This window comes from Callionymus lyra, chromosome 13 (assembly GCF_982586985.1).
Source record: "Callionymus lyra chromosome 13, fCalLyr1.hap1.1, whole genome shotgun sequence".
Lineage (NCBI taxonomy): Eukaryota > Metazoa > Chordata > Actinopteri > Syngnathiformes > Callionymidae > Callionymus > Callionymus lyra.
The window spans coordinates 26,895,552-26,916,713 of NC_141830.1; the positions used below are offsets into that span (position 1 = coordinate 26,895,552).

General features: G+C 39.2%; 2 protein-coding genes across 2 annotated transcripts; one reads left to right on the plus strand and one right to left on the minus strand.

The window, feature by feature from the left end:
- Positions 1-779: 779 nt before the first annotated feature.
- Positions 780-9,192, minus strand: derl1 (derlin 1). Its single transcript, XM_087805123.1, has 8 exons — positions 8,887-9,192; positions 7,872-7,983; positions 7,736-7,800; positions 3,371-3,397; positions 3,206-3,301; positions 3,091-3,143; positions 2,915-3,025; positions 780-1,280 (listed from the first exon to the last, which is right to left on the minus strand). The coding sequence occupies exons 1-8, from the start codon at positions 9,037-9,039 to the stop codon at positions 1,133-1,135; spliced, it is 765 nt and encodes a 254-aa protein (XP_087661249.1). The 5' UTR covers positions 9,040-9,192; the 3' UTR covers positions 780-1,132.
- Positions 9,193-9,560: 368 nt separating this feature from the next.
- tbc1d31 (TBC1 domain family, member 31) lies at positions 9,561-20,890 on the plus strand. Its single transcript, XM_087805124.1, has 21 exons — positions 9,561-10,001; positions 10,396-10,524; positions 10,639-10,754; positions 11,012-11,190; positions 11,258-11,409; positions 11,488-11,647; positions 12,401-12,601; positions 12,670-12,762; positions 12,855-12,934; positions 13,003-13,149; positions 13,218-13,351; positions 14,090-14,223; positions 14,930-15,109; positions 15,169-15,401; positions 16,045-16,245; positions 16,312-16,444; positions 17,476-17,646; positions 17,719-17,776; positions 17,857-18,006; positions 20,172-20,292; positions 20,857-20,890. Exons 1-21 carry the CDS (start codon positions 9,931-9,933, stop codon positions 20,858-20,860), a joined length of 2,847 nt encoding a protein of 948 aa, XP_087661250.1. The 5' UTR covers positions 9,561-9,930; the 3' UTR covers positions 20,861-20,890.
- Positions 20,891-21,162: the final 272 nt, after the last annotated feature.

A 21,162-nucleotide genomic window follows, 5' to 3' on the forward strand; every position in this document is an offset into this window, starting at 1 on the left:
ACACACACACACACTGATGATACAATAGATTCACACATCACAACAACACAGACACACACGCACTGATGATACAATAGAGTCACATATAACAACAACACACACATACACACACACACTGATGATACAATAGATTCACACATCACAACAACACACACACTGATGATACGATAGAGTCACACAACAGTTTAATTCACAATTCTTGAAGTTATTTTTAGTTCATAGTCTCTTATTCTGAAAAGCTACGTTCCGGAAATGCTCATGTTCGCCTCATAGTATAATACTATTATTTTATTTTCATGCAGGAAAAAAGGAAACAACATTGGATCAGTTGTTTCATAACTTATGTCGGACTGAGCACGGTACAATATTTATAAACGGTAGGCGTTTTATTTTAATTTATATTCAGTTCATATAAATATAGATAAAATATATTTTTTCATTTATTGTAGCTAATATGCTAATGAGAGTTTTGCTAAACGATACTGTTAACTTTGTTTAAATCATATTTTTGAGATAGTTTGTCACTTCATATTTTTTAATTGATAGTTTTATGGATCAATAAAGTATAATTAAATAATTAAATGCTGAAGAAATAGATTAATAAAATGATAATTTCAAACCTTTTTTTTTACTGTTAAAATAAACTTTAAATGGCCTTGATAATCAAAACTGACTTTAAAAAAATTATTTTTGTCAAGACTCATCGACTAATCCTTTATTTAATGAACGTTAAACTCCTCTAGAACTAAAAGAAGTCGTGGAAGTGACAACACGAGACATCTTGTAAATAATCGTTGTATTTACAAAAAAAGATAAGATACATCTCAACAGTCAAAGAAAGTTCATGAATCCATCAACACGTGTCGACACTCGACTCTTCATCGTGTGCTCGACAGTGGTTTCTAACAGGTGGCGTTCGAGTCGTTCGAGTCGCTCGTCAGCGCAAGGAGGACGGAGAGAAACGAGCTGGTTCTGAGAGAAGAATGGATATAATTTAATCATGGACACGTGAAGAAAACATTTAGATGGTGTCAGTCCTCGACTCTCTGACGTCATAAAATAAGATTTGTTCTCGGGACTAAAATCTGCTTCTTTTTTTTTAATCCAGATTGATTGATCAGGTCTGAGCTCGTCAATTATCCCCCAGATGGAAACCCTGACCCCAGTTGTGGCGTCTTCCTCCGGCGGCGGCAGCAGCAGCCGGCTCCTGGGCCGGCCTCCTGCTGGGCGGAGCTCCGAAGCCAGAGACTCCTCCTCGCCGGTTTGGTAAGAAACGATACCTGTGGAGAGGAAATATGGAGAGTAAAGAAAAAAATAATGTTACTGTGTTTTATAACTTTTATTAGCAAATGTCAAAGTATGAAACATGTTTAAAAACTGTCTTTGAAATTTCCTGTGCGAAAATAAACTATTCAAATATTTTATTAATACTCGTGTTTGAATCTTACACAAGTTGTGAGAAAATATCAATACACGCCAATACAAATATCATTATTTAGTTCACAATACTGAATTAAATATTTAACAGCACTGGATTGATTTAAAAGAAGATAAGAAAATTCTGATAAACCCAAATAAAATCACGGTTTATTTTTATCATAGTTCTTTCATCGATTATATTTGAATTACGCTCGTATAAAAATAAATAAATACATTTTAAAATTAACGTGCAAAACTTCATAAGAAACAGCTTTTTTCTTTGGCCTTAGTGAATTTATTTTTGGAAAAAATAAAATAAGATTCGGAAATAAACAAAATGTGTACAAACATCAGGCAATCTAAAGGTAATTTGAAAAAAAATTCACAGCGTTTGTTCATTTTTGAGTTGAAATTCAATTTCCGTTATTACATCCTCCACAGCTAAAGAAACAATGAACACCAGAGTCAAGTACTTGACAATACTAAACATATATACTTGTTACTACACTATCACAACACCAGAGTCAAGTACTGGACAATACTACACATATATACTTGTTACTACACTATCACAACACCAGAGTCAAGTACTCGACAATACTACACATATATCCTTGTTACTACACTATCACAACACCAGCTTCATTCCAACCACAGAGCCAGCCTTTCTGATCTGTCCGTCCAACCTGTTGACACTCCTTTTGGACACATTCCCACCCTAACACACCACAGCATAGAACAGGACACTGGCCACCACAGACTGGTAGAACATGCAGAGGAGCTTCCTGTAGATGTTAAATGATCGAAGCCTCCTCAGAAAGTACAGTCTACTCTGAACTTTCTTATATACATGGTCTGTGTTGCAGGACCAGTCCAGTTTACTGTCCAGCCACCACCGAGGTACTTATAGTCATCAACTATCTCCACCTCGTCGAGTCAAGTACTGGACAATACTACACATATATACTTGGTCCCACAATATCACAACACCAGAGTCAAGTACTGGACAATACTACACATATATACTTGTTACTACACTATCACAACACCAAAGACAAGTACTGGACAAAACTACACATATATCCATGTTACTACACTATCACAACACCAGAGTCAAGTACTGGACAATACTACACATATATACTTGTTACTACACTATCACAACACCAAAGACAAGTACTGGACAATACTACACATGTATCCTTGTTACTACACTATCACAACACCAGAGTCAAATACTGGACAATACTACACATGCAACCTTGTTACTACGCTATCATTATATAGCGTATCGTTGACCTTGTATCGTGATACTTTTTAACACATTCTCAACAATACACACACCATTAATTAATAATCATAAGACCAAATATCGAACACACCTTTAAAAGATCTCAATAAATAATCACATTAAGTGAATAAGGATGATAAGACATTATAAGTATGACTTGCATAAACTGTAAATTGTATGGTTGTTATTCTCAGACACACTCACATGAACTCCGGAGTGGTGAGAAACAAGCGCCCGCCCAGATCCATGGGGTACTTGAACATCAAGAAGAAGTAAAGGTGACCCACCAGGTTCCCGATGAGCTCGTTCACGAACCTTCACACAGAAGACGAGTCAATGAAACACACACGCACACGCGCGTCTAAACCCTCGCAACTCACGAGCCTCCGATCAGGTAGTTGAAGATCAAGATCACCCACGGCAGGTAGTGCGCCTGCAAAAGATGATCCCAGGTGAGAAGACACACTCTCCAGGTTGACCAGGTGCACGACTCACCTTGAATCTGGTTCCAAACCAGAAGGAGACTATCGTGTCCTTGTTGAACTGAGCCCAGATGTACAGGACAGACATGATGAGAGGGATCATCAGCAGCTGGAAAACAACATATATCAAAACAAATCCAGTCGTGAATTTATTTTACTATGAATGAGAAACATTTACCTCCATGTTTAACAGCAGCCCCGTGATCTACAGACACAAGGTCAAGAAAAACAACGTGGCTTTCAAAAGGTTTGGACCTTACCTCTGCCAAGGAGGTCACTTTGTGTCAGCAAAAAGTTCTTCAGCTACTTTTATGAAACAAATGTTGACAATGGAACGAGAAACACACTTTGATAGTTTGACCACATGTTTCAAACTCAAGGCCTCAATGCATGTGCGAGTCATGAGCTCCTTGGCAGAGGCATGTGATGCTTTAGTGCCTTAAGATTACAGGATGCCAGGACGTTGCGGAGAAAACTTTTGATTATGTGAAAATATTACACATAATCTTAATAAAACACTAATGACATTTTTGTACATAGCCTTAAGGATTTTTATACTCCAGACTAAATTGGAATACTAAATGTCCCATCATGCACCCGAGTATTTATCTCCTATTCATATCATCATCATATTTACCGCATTGATGGCGCCGCACGAGCAGCAGCTGGTTACAACAGCTCCCTCTTTCTTCTTACTTTTTATTACACTTTTTCCATTTTTTTGGCGTCTTTTTAATTTTTTCTTTAGAGTGGTCGGATCTTGTTGCCGTTGTGCACAAAACGAGACCACTTTTACAAATTTTGCATACGGTTTTCTGCTATTTTCGTCACTTTTGGGAACTCCGTCGGCAGACACGCTCAGCGGGTCTATTGTTTACACAAGGGATCAGCTGTTGGGGTTGCGCAACACCGCTCTCTCTCTCAGCGCGGAATGGACGATTCCCGTGGAAATCAAGAGAAAAAGACGCGGATGCAGAGCAGGTCGGATGAAACAAGAGAAGAAACGTAGGTTCCGTCCCTTTATTCCATCGATCATCATGGGAAATGTACGTTCGAATAAAACGGACGAGCTTGCTGCGCTGACCCGGCATCAGAGAGATTTCCGGGAGAGCAGCCTTCTATGTTTCACGGAGACCTGGCTGACGGAGAAGATCCCAGACTCTGTTGTTTCCCTGGAGGGGTTCAAGATGGTTCGTGCGGACCGGGACATGGATGGAAAGAGGAGAGGAGGAGGAGTGGCGGTGTTTATTAATGAGAGATGGAGCGATCCCGCGCATGTCTCCATTAAAGAACAAGTGTGCACTAAGGACATAGAGTTTGTTGCGGTGGGCATCCGCCCGTATTACATCCCGAGGGAGTTCTCACATGTGATTGTGTTCACTGTTTACATTCCTCCCTCTGCGGACGCAGCCGCAGCGAGCGAGAGGCTGAGCGCCTCTGTGTCGGACCTGCAGCTCAAACACCCGAAATCTCTCCTGCTCATTAACGGGGATTTCAACCATGCCTCACTTTCCTCCATTCTTCCCACCTTCACACAATACGTGAAGTGCCACACCCGGGAGGACAAGACTCTGGACCTTTTATATGCAAATGTAAAAGGTGCCTACACCTCCACCGCCCTGCCCCCCCTCGGCCGCTCTGATCACAACCTGATACGTCTGCGACCTGAATACACTCCCATGGTGAGGAGACAGCCTGCACAGAAAATAACTGTTAAGATGTGGAATGATGAAGCCAAGGAGAGGCTGAGAGACTGCTTTGAGTCTACAGACTGGAGCGTGTTCTCTCATGGTGATGACATCGACACCTTCAATGACCATTCCACGGATTACATAAAGTTCTGTGAGGGCAACGTCACACCGACCCGCAAGGTGCGGTGCTTTGCCAACACCAAGCCATGGGTGACCCCTCAACTTCAAGTTCTGCTGAACAAGAAGAAGAGGGTGTTTGCTTCAGGGAGCAGAGAGGAGCTTAAAGAGGTCCAGCGAGAGCTCAAGAAGGCGATCAGGATGGCCAAGGAGGAATACAAGAGGAAACTGGAGGAGCAACTGGCGCAGGGCAACATAAGGGATGTGTGGAAAGGCCTGAAGAACATCTCAGGTCATGGCCAGAGTGGAGCCAGAGCCACAGCAGGGGGAGACCAAAGATGGGCCACTGAACTTAACCAGTATTTCAACCGGTTTGATCAGGGCCCCCCTCCCCCTCCACCTCTGCCCCCCACTCTTCACAAAGCTGTTTTTCCCCTGCTTCAGCCCCCTTCCCCCAACTGTTCTCACCTCCAAGCCACCTTTCTCCCCCCCAACAAGCCCTACTGCCTCAGCTGCCCAACCCCCCACAGCCACCTCTCTGTTACATCTGAACAGGTGAGGAGAGAATTAAGGCGACTGAAGATCAGGAAAGCTGCTGGACCAGATGGACTCAGCCCCAGACTGCTCAGGGACTGTGCTGATCAACTTTGTGAGTTGGTCACACACATCTTCAACCTGAGCCTCAAACTGGAGAAGGTCCCGGTCCAGTGGAAGACCTCCTGTGTGGTTCCGGTTCCCAAGGCGGTGCACGCGAAGGAACCAAGCCACTTCAGACCAGTCGCCCTGACCTCCCATCTGATGAAGACCTTGGAGAGGCTGGTACTCCGCCATCTACGCACGACGGTGAGCTCTGCGTTGGATCCGCTGCAGTTCGCATACAGGCCAAAGATGGGGGTGGACGACGCCGTCATCTACCTGCAGCACCGGGCACTGACTCATCTGGAAGGCGCCGGTAGCACTGTGAGAGTCATGTTTTTTGACTTCTCAAGTGCTTTCAACACCATCCAGCCGGCGCTGCTAAGGAAGAAGATGGAGGACGCAGGAGTTGGGACACAGCTGGCAGTATGGACGATGGACTACCTCACCAACAGGCCGCAGTATGTGAGGCTGCAGGACTGCAGGTCCGAGGTGACCATCTGCAGCACCGGGGTGCCTCAAGGGACAGTGCTGTCACCTTTCCTTTTTTCCCTCTACACGGCGGACTTTACCTATGACTCCAGCAGCTGTCACCTCCAGAAGTTTTCTGACGACTCGGCCATTGTGGGCTGCGTGTCTGGGGGGGGCGAGCTGGAGTACAGGTCAGTCATCAAGGACTTTGTTGACTGGTGTGAGAGCAACTACCTTTGCTTAAACACCGGTAAGACAAGGGAGATGGTGATTGACTTCAGGAAAAAGTCCCCACCACATCAACCGGTGAGCATCCAGGGCTCGGACATTGAGCTAGTGGACAGCTTCAAATACCTGGGTGTTCACCTCAACAATAAACTGAACTGGTCCACATACACGCCGTGTATAAGAAGGGCCGAAGTCGCCTCCACCTCCTGGGGAGACTGAGGTCCTTCGGAGTGTGCAGACCACTTTTAAGGACTTTTTATGACTCCGTGGTAGCCTCTGCTATCCACTACGCTGTGGTCTGCTGGGGAGCAGGCAGCACGGACCGGGACAGGAAGAGACTGAACAGGCTGGTCACGAGGGCCGGCTCTGTCCTGGGCCGCTCGCTGGACTCGGTGGGAGAGAGGAGGACACTCTCCAGACTATCCTCCATCAGGGACAATGCTCTTCACCCACTGCACCTGACCGTGGAGGAGCTGGCCAGCTCCTTCAGTGGCAGGCTCAGGCACCCCCAGTGTAGGACGGAGCGTTATAGAAGGTCCTTCATCCCAACTGGTGTCAGGATATTTAACTCTCTACTTTAAATATCCTGATGCTAATCCGTAGTGTGTTTTCCTTCTTGTGTGTTTTTTTATTTTATTCTCCGTTTTTATTTCTATTTTATTTTATTTTTATTCTATTTTATTTTGTTAATAGTGTTAAATTTCTAATTTTGTAAATAATTGTATATTCTTAAGATCGTTTTTATTTTATTTTGTATTATCTCTTTTATTATTTATTTTTCCTTGCACTTTACTTTTTTTAAACTGCGCTGTTGTGAAAGTGTGTTTCCCCTCTGGGGATGAATAAAGCTTTTCTATTCTATTCTATTCTATTCTTGTATCAATATTGATAGTTTTGCCTTCAAATCACATTTTATCGGAATCATAGTTTTTTTATGGTCTATATTTAAAAATGTGTGTGTAAAAGTGACTTTATATTTTTTTTATTTACAATGATGAATAATTGTAAAGAAATACTTATTATAATATAATTAGGAGTATATTAGCACTAGAGTCAAGTACTCGACAATACTACACATACATCCTCGTTACTACACTATCACTATATATACAGTATATCGTTGACCAAGTATCGTCATTCGTATCAACAGATTTTTGAAAATAAACAGCTCTAGAGGCTGAAGTTACTCAGTTAAACTGTTGTATTTTATATTTAAGTTGCTTAATTTAGGCGAAGAGACGACTTGTTGTGTCACAGTTATTGCTATATTTATCTCTGCAGGAGCCTCTGGGTTGGTGGCACTGAGCCACACTGTCAGGCCACACTGCTGCAAAAGGAGTGAGGAGGGACATCGAAAGCAGAATATCTGCAGGGAAACCCAGGTGTGGTCGGAAGGATACAACGATGCAGATCCAGTTAAAAAGGAGCAGGAAGGCGTAGTCTGCAGGTCGACCGTCAAACACCCCTGGAACAAGAACCACACATCGGTGAGAAGGTGTCGGTGAGAAGACGGCGCGTGTACGCCGGTGTTCTCACCCGTTTCTAACCGCGTTGAATAGTGGTAGAGGAAATACATGTTGACCAGGAACAGGAACCCGGTGTTGGGATAGACCGGGAAATATAGAGCTGCTGTCAGAGGTCTCCATAGCTGCAACCAGGGCAGAAAATACATGTTAGAAACATTATCACACAAGTCAAATTATTAAAATGACACTTTTATTTTCTATTACAGGACGTGCACGTGAAGATTGACAAGACAAACGTAACGTTATCATTATCGTCTGCTGGATAGAAACATTTACACCAGAAACCTTTTAAAGCTGTTGAAGTGAATGTTAAAAGGTAGAAACTTTAATATCATTTTTGTTTGAAAATCTAAAAAAACACTTTTATTTTCAGGAACCTAATAAAACTCCTCCATTTAATATCCATCAATGCTTAATATGCCTTTAGTTTAATAATTTCAGGAAAAGAAAACATGTGATTAAGAAGCTTTTATTGCCAGTGTTGTAAACACAACACATGATGTGTATATTTTATTGTAATATGTATGATTTATTGTGTTAAATAAATCAATTAAGAGGACATTTAAAAGTGAATATCATATTAAAATCGCAATATTGAAGAAACTGTAAAGAGAAAAAATTGCAATTGTATTATTTTTAGAAATTGTTTATCCCCGAATACAAGCATAATAATAATAATACAAATACTCAAACGTGTATCTGCCATCTAAGGACAATCTTTATATAACATAAACTGCATTTCTAAGGTGAAATCGTATTCCAAACATTTATAATATAGTCATTGAAATAAATAAAACTTCCAAGAACTTAAAATTAAAGAGTATTTTAACTTTAAATGAATATTTTTCTTCACTTATTATTTACTATGTTGCTTTCAATTACACTTCCTACGTCTCGTCTTCTGATTGGCTGACAGCACTGGGGCCCGAGTGAGTTTGCACGGTTAGCACCTGCTAGCTAACAAACGAAAGTAACCACAAATACACGAGTTTACGATCAAACATGGAGGCGAAAGAAACACGTACGTGAAACCTGCTCAAGAACAAGCTCGGGGACAGGATGAGATTCACGGGTTTTATAAGCCCGAGCTTCCCTACGAGCGGAACCGCGATCGAGGCGGCGAACCAGGTCCGGGTGATGAGGGGGATGCTTCTGAACCAGTCCCCGATATCCGACATGTTTCCATACAAGTGCGGGTCAGTCGTCGCACCGAGAGTAGATCACCCTCCACTGAACCCCCGAGAAAACACGAGACGTAGTTTTCCTTTAGTGAAGCGCTACAGTGCTGCTAACTTTACATGACGTGGCTAATCACGGTTAGCCCGGCCGGAATAAAGAACCACGGAGTCACGTCAAGCACATCCGGTTAGGATCTTCAAAGTAAAACCTAAATAGCTCTTAGGGATTGATTCTTAAACGTGCTGTTATTAGTAAAATAATCATGTTTATTGTCATTTGTGTAAAACCTAAGGAGGAACATCTAACACATGTGTTGTCGTTATTTTTAACGTATAGTTTTTAAACGTCAAAGCATCACATTATTCTTCGAGTTTCCTTTATGTACACCACTAATCCACGATCAATGATGGCGTCACGATACGTCAATCTTTCTTACTTTTTATTAAATAAGAATATATTTTGCTCATAATGACAACTGTTTTTGTCAAAGCAACACTAATGACATTTGGTACATCGCCTTAAGGATTTTTATACTCCGGACTAAATTGGAATACTACATGTCCCATCATGCACCCGAGTATTTACCTCCTACGCAAACACTGCGCGACCAAATGTCTGTTTTGAGAGAGATCGAACATCTTATAAACGTTAATACACACTGGTACTTCACGCTATTCTTTTACCAATCATTTTTAATTCCAGAACTTTGAGCGCTGATATTTTTTTTACAGTAAAACAACGGTAGAGTTATAATCGAGTGCTTTACTGCATTTTGAATTTCGCGCTGTTTGCTCCGCCAGTTAGGAAGCTAGTATGCTAACCGCTTAGCATAAGTGAAGGAAAATCATAAGAAACAATATGGTTTGAATTGTTTTTCTTATGAAATAAAAATGGAGGTGACGGATATTGGAAACAAGGAGGAGGGGAAGTTGTGGCATCGAAAACCAACTACAGGAAAAAGGTACTAAACAAGTTATTTTGTGTTTCTAATTAAGTAATTTTGTGACAATGTTATTACATTTCCATTAACCTTATGTAGTAAGAACATTTAAGAGCTTGGATTTGTGTCATTATGTGCATTAGTTTTTGTCTTTAAATAAGTACACTTGCGTGGTCGCGAGTGTTTATAGCAACCGCTAGAGGGCAGCAATGCATGAACTATTAATGTGTTTGATTTACTGACATCAACGTTTATTAAGAAAATTAAAGTGTGTTTAATTTACTGACATGAACTTTTTTTGTAGACTAAAAGTGTGTTTAATTCACTGACATGAACGTTTATTATAAACTTAAAGTGTGTTTAATTTGCTTGATTAAAGTGTGTCTGATTTACTGACATATTTGTTGCTGGCAAGAATCGTCCGCACCAGTAAGAACTCCAAGTGTGTGAAGTTTCTTCACGTGGCTTTTGATGGTGGTGGAGGGTCGTTCCTGGCTGGCGATCACCATGGCAACGTGTATGTTTTTGACATCTGCAGAAACAGGTAAAAGATTGTGTTCATGACAACTTTAAAGCAGTGGTTTATACAAGCCAAATAACTTTAAACCAAACTGCATTTTTTTTTAACCTAACCGTTTTTTAAAACATCTCTTCATAGATTTCATCTGGTGCAGAGAACAGAACAAGCTTGTACTGCTCTGGCCTTCAACTTGCACAGAAGCAACGAGTTTCTTGTGGCTCTTGCTGATGGCAGCGTCAAGTGCTTTGATAAAGGTTTTTTCTCTAACTTTGAATTCACATTATGAATAGTTAATAATAATAATAATAATAATAATACTACATTGTATTTCAAGACACTCAAGGTCACCGTAGAGATACATTTAATACAACAAAAAACTATTCAAGTGATGTAAATGACATCAAGACATAAGTGTTTATAAAGTGTCAGAAAAGGGGGAGGAAATAAAATCAGGTTATAACAGTAGCTGTACAATATTGTTGTTGTTTAAAAGAGTTTCTCATTCAATCAGACACTAAGCAGATGGTCAGCTGGCTGCAGGGGCACGAGGGAGCGGTTTCTTCAATCTCCACTCACAGCTCAGCTCACTCAGCCATCACCACATCGTCGGATGTCGCTCAGATCTGGGACCTGGACACTTTCGAGAGAACAAGGAAGCTCAGTGTGAAACAACCTGTCTCCATTCAGAAGGTAAAAATGAAGAATTTTCATGTTAAATTGAAGTTATTCCTGTCTTTATGCGTGACCTGTTTTGCAGGTGTTCTATGTTCCAAACAGCAACACCATACTCAGCAGTTTCAGTGACGGCTCCATCTTTGCCTGGGACAGCGACTCTCTGTCCTGCAAGTATCAGCTCCCTTTTCCAGACACTGGACCCAAAGTCTCATACAAGACTCTTGCTGTGACTCTGTGAGCCTCCATTAGCACCGTCTGATTCATTAGTTTGTTTTTTTATTTTGCTCCTTTGACTTGTTGATCTTCCTGCAGGGATAGCAAAGTACTGGCAGCAGGGGGGCGCTCTAACGTGCTGCACCTTTGGTGTTTAGAGAGCAGGCAGTTGCTCAAAGTGATACAGATGCCAGAGCAGGTTCGAACCGTGAAACAGTTGGAATTTTTGCCAGAAAATGTTGATAATGGAGCTACCAGGGTGAGTGGGAATATTTTCAGATTTAATTAAAAAGAAAATTACACAAGTTCAATAGTTTAAAAAATACATTTTCTAAATTAAATGTTTTTGTATTCATTGCTTTTTAATGCAATCTTAAAATGCGCCACCAGACAATACTGATGTTAAAATGCTACAAATACAAATAATAATGGATCAAGAAAATGTATTTTTTAATTTATGGAATTAAAATATAAAACTTTATTTAAAAAAATAATAATTTTGAAAGTATATTGACATTATTTTATTCAAATATAGAAAAACTAATTAATTGTTTCAATATACAATTGATTACATTAAAATTATTCAACATTTATTACAAGAGATGCAAAACTTATATATTCCCATGAATGTCGCCTATCTAAAAATCAATCATTGTTAAAAAACCATGTAGATACACAACAGGCCTTTAACCCTTGGGTTGTCTCAGGGTCAAGGTGAACAAATGTGTTTGTGGTAAACAAATGTGTTTGTGATATCCCTTGTCTTGTCTAGAAGGGTATAAAAGAAAAATCGTTCACCTTGACCCTGAGACAACACAAAGGTTAAATAAATACAGGTATGATCTACTACCAATACTTATAATAGGTCAATCTTATCATCTTACAACATTGTAAATCAAACATTAAAATCTCTATACAATTCTTTCAAAGGAAATTCCACTCAGATGTGTTTCACCTCAACATAGTCTGTCCTGTGTTCCTTCAAGACTCTGTGTCTTTCTTGTCGTCGTAGACTTTAGGTGTGTTGAGCCAAGATGGCTTGATGCGTTTCGTTGACATCAACTCCTGCAAGCTGCGTTTCCACATCGGTTCCCCCGACACTGCCATCGATTCTGTGGCTCTGAGCCCTAACGGTCGCCACGTTGTCGCTGTCTTGAGTAACGGCAGCATCAGTGTCCACGACATCCATCATGTCACACAAATATCCCAAAAGGTTCGTAAAAATTCCACATTGTTTGATGAAAATGCATTTAGATTTGTTTAATACACCCTCCGTCACAGGTGGACGTCCTGTCGGATGCTCAAGAGAGTCAGAAATGTTCAAAACTGCAGGTCAGGCCGAGGTTAACAAAGCCCTCAGGATCCACGGTGCAGGTGAAGCCACATATTTCTGCTGAATTACTTAATAAAATGTATTTTTAGACCATTCCATTCACTCACAATGTTCTCAATTTTTTTCCAAAAAGAACGATTTTCCGGTCGGCTTGGATAAGAAACGACTCGTCACTTTGCTCAAAGAGTTTGGAGAGTATCCGGCTAAATATAGGTGAAGATGGTGTTGATTTGATCTTAAAGCAACATGTCATCATTAATCGTATTCACCGTGTGTTGCAGGACGTTTGTGTGGCGATCTCTGCTGAGCCTTCCAGACAACTGTGCAGCATACAGCACTCTTACCGACAAAGGTCTCCACCCGGCCTTTGTCTCGCTGCACGAAAAGTATCCCATCAAAAGCCAGAAGCTCCAGCGAGGTCTGCACAGGTACGTGTTTGTGTGGCTCTTCTACGATGTTAAACGTTCCCTCTTATGATTCTATACTTTTTTTTAAGAGTTTTGTCAGCATTAGCTCACTGGGCGTCCATCTTTGGCGAGATAGAATATCTTCCCTTGGTTGCCTTCCCGTTCGTCAAGCTGTTCCAGAACAATCCAATGCTTTGTTTTGAAGTTTTGGCAAGTGTTATCGGTAAGTACCAGTTCTTCTACTTTGCCTTGTGTTGATAAGAAAATACTCAGATGTACAACATATACATATACATGCATATATATACATATCAAAGAATGCAGAGAAGAGGCAACACATAGTTTGATATTTTAACTCTATAATAATAATGATATATAACGATTTAATTGGTTAACTTTTAAATGTAGTGATTGTATAATAGTGCTTCCTGAAAATCCTTTATACATTTCCTCCCACTATAATTCTTATTTTAAAAGAAAAGAAGTGGAATTTATTAAAATATTTAGGAATCTTTGGAAATAGAAAATCAAACTCTGTGTGGAAAAATAAACAATGAAAAAAAATATATATATATAAATTATAAAAAATCAGGTATTCAATAAAAAATTTCAACCGTAAAATATAGAAATAATAAAATGCTTAAAAAACAATACAACAACATTTCAATAAAGTATTTAAAAGTTTCAAAATTCGAAATGTTCTATCCAAACCTTTCATGCTCAGACGAAACTGACATCTTTACACTTGGGGAGAGTTGCAATCGTCCACAGGTGAGTCATTTACATCATATAAGCTTCCTTCCTCTGCAGAGTTGAATATTACAAGAGACTCAATCAAAGGTGTAAATAAACATAATACCAGTTTCTGGGATCATTACACCAATAGATTTTCTTTTCTTGTGTTTCTTAACAATCAGTTTGATTTCTCACACAAAACTCACATTTTGTTTTGTTTTCACAGTGAACTGGTGTCAGCATTGGTTTGAGTACTTTCCCAATCCTCCTCTGAACATCCTGAGCATGACAGAGAACGTCTTGGCTCATCATGACCCTAAACTTCTGCGTCACCTGCTCAACTGCAACGTCACCTCACAAGTGAGTCGGCTTTAAATCATTAACGAGCAACTAATGTCAAACTCTCTAGACATGTAATAAATGTTGTTCTCTTCAAGATGCAGTAAGTTTCTCATCATGGATATGTTTTAAACGTATTCCTTTATAAAGTTGCTCTGAAATCTGGGCGAACAAGAGGTTACAAGAGTCCATTATTACGTAATAATGGCTTCACTCCTCCTCCAGCTATAATCACGCCCTACTTTGTTAATGTTTAGAGTCCCTTGGAGGTGGAGACTTCCGGGATTCATGACACGCATTGACAAACCTCCGTGCTTGACCAACGGTAATAATTTAGTACCAAGGCGAGCGAGGACAGATCAGGAGGTCATGATCAATAACACATATTTATTCTATTCTAGTTTAGTTTAATCTAATTTTACTTATTTATTTATGTTTATTTCATTCATTCTATTCTTTACAACCACCACACTGACAATAAACATGTTCTGGTTCTGATTCATGCAGGTCTACATGACATCGTCTGTCTACTCTCTGTGATGAGTAGTTTTATTTTGTCATTATCTTCACAATACTCTTCTCTACACCTGTTTGTTTGTTTGTGACACGTTCATGTGACCACTCAACAATACTGTTACACAATCGGGGTTCCTGCAGATCCTCACTTTCTTTCTAAGGTATTGAACACCCCTCGTTGAGAGGCCTCAACCTTCTGATCACGTTGCAGTTGTACGTGTGGCCCTTGTTGGAGACGCTGTTCTCTGAGGTTTTGACTCGTGGTGAGTGGCTTCGACTCTTCGACCACGTCTTCTCGAACCATCCGTCCTTCCTGCTGATAAGCTGCGTGGCCTACGTCACCTGCTGTCGCGGGCACCTCCTCCTTTGCTTCCAGAAGCAGGACTTTGAGGTACCAACCAGCTCCTCCTCCAGTTATCAGAACTTCATTCTCTTCTCGTGTTCTCTCAGTATTTCTTTCACCATCGCAACAACTTGGATTTGAGCGCCGTGATCAAAGAGGCTCACCGGCTGATGAACAACACACCAGACCAGATCCACCCGAGGACGATGCTCGACGACTTAACTCCTCTGACACACGGGGAGTACCCCATCTTCAACCACTACCCAGAATTCATAGTCGAGTACCGAAGCCAGGAGAGAAAGAAATTCCAACAGCAGGAGACAGAATACCTGAGAGAAAAGTAAGATTGCTTTTTACTTTTTTTAAGCATTGAATTGGGTTTGATTAAATATGTTAATTCAATAATGGCATCTGTCATGTGATCATCTGCGTGTCGCATGATTGGCCGAAAATTCAAGTAGCTCCATATTTTTTTTAGTATCGTCTGTTGGCACTTTACCCTTCAGCCAATCATGCGATGGCATTTTTATAAATGTTGTTGTATTTGTTTTTGAATAGTTTCATTGAATAATTTGTTAATTGAAAGGTTAAATTTTGTTTTCTTTAATACTTTTTTAATGACTATTTTTTAAATTCACCATATTTCTTTACACATAAATCTTAATATTCTAATTCCAATAATTCCAAAATCCCTTTCTCTCAATTCAATCTTTACTAGTGTATAGCACTGAAATTTACTTTTGAATTATTTTTTCTGAGAATATCAAACTGTATGTGTAAAGAAAATATTCATTTATTTTGAAAACGATCACATGTTTTATTATATTATTAAAACTAAAAAATTCCAACCTTTTATTGAATTTATTTAATTCAATTATTCAATAAAAACGAATTAAAACTTTCAATTTAGATATTATTGAAATAAAAAATGTAAAAAGAAACTATTAAATGGCTAAAAGAACATGTATTTTCTTCTTCTGAAGGCAGGATGTGTCAACACTGCAGTCGAACCTTGTCCGGCGTCAGGCAGAACGGAAGGCTTTTTCTACTCAACAGGTGGACAATAGTGAAGCGTCACAAAAATCCAAACTGTCTATGAAACAGGAGCTCCTTCTGAAGGCAGAAGAGCAACGAAGAAACCTTCTTGCTCTAGAAGAAGAGAAGCTGTCTGAGCAGACGAGCAGGTAAAAACTGACTCTACATTATTGGATAAAAAACAAACCTGTTGGATTGTTTTTTTTCTGTCCAAGACTGGCTGACATGAAGAGAGAGCTGCAGGCGGAGGAGCTACAGCTGCTGGAGGCCACTAAGAAAAGCCTCTTGAAGCATCGGGAGTTGAGAGCCTCACAGATGAAACGACTTGATCAAGAAAACAGAAGAAAGGTACTTAAAGAATCACATTTGTCTTTGACATTTACATTCACTTAGCAATTATTACAGTTCTTAAAGAGTTTTAGGAGGCTCAAACATTATCCATGTTACATTTTTGTTTCTAAATGATAAGTAAAAATACTTAATAAAGGCACAGAAAAGACTTGTACCTCTGCCAAGGACCTCTAGATGTTCCCGAAACATGAGGTCAGTCAAACAAGTTTCATGACTCAAGAACTGTCTTCACTCACAGAAGAAAATACATTTTAAATCACCTGGACTCGACCTGACGACCTCTGGAATGTAAGCACTGGGACAACTGGACCGAGAGCTATGTTGGCCAAGTTGGCTCGCACACCTTCATTTTCATTTGGTTTTACACTGAATAATCCCAACCCATTTTGTCCGTTCAGCCACTTGAAAGTTGATTGAAGTAATACTGCGATAACTCGTAGAGTAATACTACGGACTATTGCGGAGTAATACTACAGAGCCTTACTTTGCAATACTACGAAGCATCGCAGAGTACTACTACAGAGCCTAGGGGATTAATACCGCGGTAAGTTTAAGAATAATACTACGAAGCATCTCAGAGTAATACTACAGAGCCTAGGGGAGTAATACTGCGGTAAATTTAGGAATAATACTACGAAGCATCGCAGAGTGATACTACAGAGCCTAGGGGAGTAATACTTCGGTAAGTTGAGGAATAATACTACTAAGCATCGCAGAGTAATACTACAGAGCCTAGGGGAGTAATATATACAAAGCATTGTGGAGTAATACTATGAAGGCCTAGGGGAGTAATACTGCTGTAGGTACTGGAGTAATAGTACGCAGCCTCTCGGAGCACAGATCACTTCAGCGCTTGATAAAAGAGCAGTCAAATGAGAGAGGAGAGTTTAGAGAAGATGCGAAACTGAGGAATGTCAAAGAGAAGTGATTCAGGAAACAAAGAAGAAGTTTTTAAAGCACGTGTCTGCATAAATAATACATAAATACTCTTCTGGCTCAAACTTCAGTCAGCTGACTATCTCTCGCAGGCTCAGGAGGAATCTCTGGTGAACGCTTGCCAACAGGGCTCAGAGTCAGACCTGCAAAGAGAGACGACACCACATCTGCACGACAATGAGGCCAGAAGGGAGACACCGGTGGAGAGACTGGCGGAGCTTCTCAGGACAACTGTGTCAGAGCAGGATGTGGCAGGACAGAAGGTGCCAGAAACCATAGTGTTGCTTCTTCAGATGAAATGATAATTACATGGTTGTTTCACTCGCGTGTCACAGTGGGAGGATGTGATGAGTGCCAGAGCCCAATTGCAAGAGAGAAGGCCGACTCAGACAAGTATGGAACACACACAGACACACAAATTAACAGAGTAGAAAACTCGTGTCTAAATGGGCCTGTAATCTTTTGTCACAAAGGTCTGAACCAACAAAGTGTGACGCCACCTCATGCTCACTCTGGTTTTCCTGCGAGCCATCGCCCTCCTGTACCTTGTACTGCAGCGACAGACACGACAAAGATGGTGTGTCTGAACAGTTCCCCTTCAGAGAGCAGCTGCTCGTCATTCTGTGAGTCATTGAACCCCATTTTTAATGACTTATATATCATCAGTACCATCAGAATATTGAATGATTAAATTTAACATCTCAATTGATACATCTAAAAAGCTGCAAAAATATTGAATTTACTTGATAAAAATTAAAATTCGAATCAAACTGTGTCTCAAAAATGATTCACTTTGGAAATATTGTATTTTTCTTAGGACATATTAAAAAAGAAAATCTATTTAAAACAATCAATGAAGAACTTATTTAAATCAAATATTCAAAAAATGTATTCTATATTTAAAAAAATAATTGCAATAAAATAAATTCTAGTTAAACATTTGCAATGTTAAGTTGATTTAATATTATAATGCCACTGATGTACTTTCATACATGATGTACTTTCATACAAGTGTCAACTCCTTGCATTCAATGATTATATTTAAAATGAGACAAATGTTTGCATAAACAAAAGTTGTTAAGTGTTGAATACATCCACGTGCTGACTCTCAGAAGTCCTTTACGAGAACAATTCCCAAAACCCAAAATTTCCCTTGAATGTAAATTATATTATTATTCTTTAAATCCCTCAATAATTTAATGTTTGTAACTGGTTTGATAATCAAGTTTCAGCAACAAGAGCAGAATCCTTGTTGCAAATTTAATCACTGGACACAAAAGCTAAATAATCTTTTTTAAATCTTTTTTTTTTTTTTGATATTTCCTTGTAATTCTTCGACTATCAATTTATCTTATTTATCTTCCTGTTCACCTTCACAAAACAGATTCCTGTTTACATCTATAATCTCCGTCCCTTATCTTATCTTAAACACTGTCTTTAAAGGTCTTAAATAGTCACAAATATGTTTCACACACGATTTAGCTTCAGTTACTAACATGAGCGTTTGTAGAACCATAAAAGAAAATGGTTGTCGGACGAGGCTGAAGGGAAGTCTGAGCCATAAGAGTTTGTTTTCTCAGGTATTTACAATGTAACTTCCAACTTGAGTGAGAATATATGCGGCCTCACTGACCCAATAAGCCTGCAGGGTTTACTCAGGGTCAACATCTTAGGAAAGAGCTTAGAAATGAACAGGTTGTGTCAGTATTTTGAGGTGTACGACGTTTTTAATTGCCTTCTATTTAACGACACTTGTCGAATGAGAGGAAACAGGCAGACAAATGTGAAATACATAGATAAGGGCTCTCCAACATTTATTCACCGTGGTTTAATATGAGCATTTTTAATACGGCATATTCTTAAATTTTGAAGTTTTCAGACTATTTATTATATTATATTTAGATACATTTTTTAAACTTTTTTATATTGTTGTTTTGTTTTCTTCGAAGGATAACCTTTTTACAATATATATATTTATATATACACTGTATATAAAATAATTTATATATTGAAATATTTTTTTGTTGCTGTTTTTTAAATAAATTAATAAAATATTACAAAACATTATTTTTTAAATACGCATAGAGGTTTAATGGCGGCACCACGATTGCCTGCGATTTCTTTTGAAAATATGAGATTACATTTTTATTCAATAGCTTTAAAAATCATTTAATTCAAATTTTCCAAAAAATAATTCCATACTAAAAATAAAAAAATATTTGAAATGTTAAATTCTGCCATTCAATATTCTGATGGTGCTTATACACTTTCATTTTTTAACTTGATAGAAAACAGTCCTTGTTGCTTTTAAGACGCAAATCTTAATTTGGACAAAAATATTGGCTCATATTTGTGTTTGTTTACCTCCTGGTTATGAAGACTTAGCTCCAAACACAACCTTAATCTTCTTAATTTTTTCAACTTTTTACATAAAACCAAAACAATAACACACAAATGCATCAAGGAAACCAATTAAATAATGCTAAATAAAGGATTGTTTTTACTTTTCACACAAATATTTACAGTATATATGCATTTCTCTGTTTGAGTTCTTATTTCAACAACAACACTTTAAATGTTAGTTCATTCTTTAACCTGAACCTGTTTCTCCATCACAGCCTCATCTAAGATATTGTTGTTTATGTTCAGGAAAAGTTTGTAACTTTTGAAACTTTCACCATCTTGTGTTTCACGTCAAAGATTCATGTCTAATGGCCTTTGATGTTTAGTCATTGTAAAGCATTTATCGATGAACCTGCAAATCATTTTGTTTTCTCTGCGGCGTCAGTGTCTCTGGACCGAGATCGTGCACAGCTGGACTGCAGCGAGCGGAGGCTGCTGAAGGAAATCCGAGAACTGAGGCAGAAGCTGGCAGCGAGAGCCCGAGACGAGTCCTCCACCTCCTCACAGTGAGCCAACAGAGTTCCAGAACTATACATTTATTATTTATTAGATTCTGTCAAATAAGTACCGTCGCACAAGAGATAACATTGAAGATATGCTTAAATCTCAAAAAGCTCAAATTACGCAAATAGTTTCATTTTTTTTTCCATCTTTTTATGTAACTTCACAGCTTTTTTCATCAGGTGAATTCTTTGAACCAGTTTTGACTCGGTGCATCAACCTTCAGTTCCTCCTGATTGCTTTTTCAAAACTTCTATGAAGAGAATGATGCATCAGAAAAATGTCTGAGCATCTCTAAAGATTGTATTTCCAACAATATTCCCAAGTGTGTTTATGACATCGAACGATATTAGTTAGTCCAAAGAAACTCGATTATGAGTTCCAGATGAGTTTACCAGCATGAATATTCAAAAATATTTCATATTTAAATATTTTCCCTTAAATCATTTTAATTTATTGCACGAGAAAATGTTCTAACAACACTCAAGCTTTAAAAAAAAAGAAGGTTTTATTGACTTGATTGCCGTCTAGTGATGATAAACAAAAGCTAGTTTGTTCTGCGGATGTAGGTGAAGGTCCGAGTGTGAACCCACAGGAGTTGAAGGTGTTTGTGGAGTCAACGGTTTCCAGACGTGTGAAAATGTGAGCGCATGTTCAGACTGAATGGAAATGACAACCATCGTCAAAGCTGTCACTCACGAGTCGTTGACTATCAGATCATTCATGCTCGCTGAAGAAAAAACTACAAGTTTCCCGCTCAATGAGAACATTTGAGATGTTATAAAAATGCTGGTAATGGCAAAGGTTCAAACTCAAACATGACCTCTGGTGCATTATTGGAAAGACGAGGGGTTTTTCTCTCGTAGACCGACTTG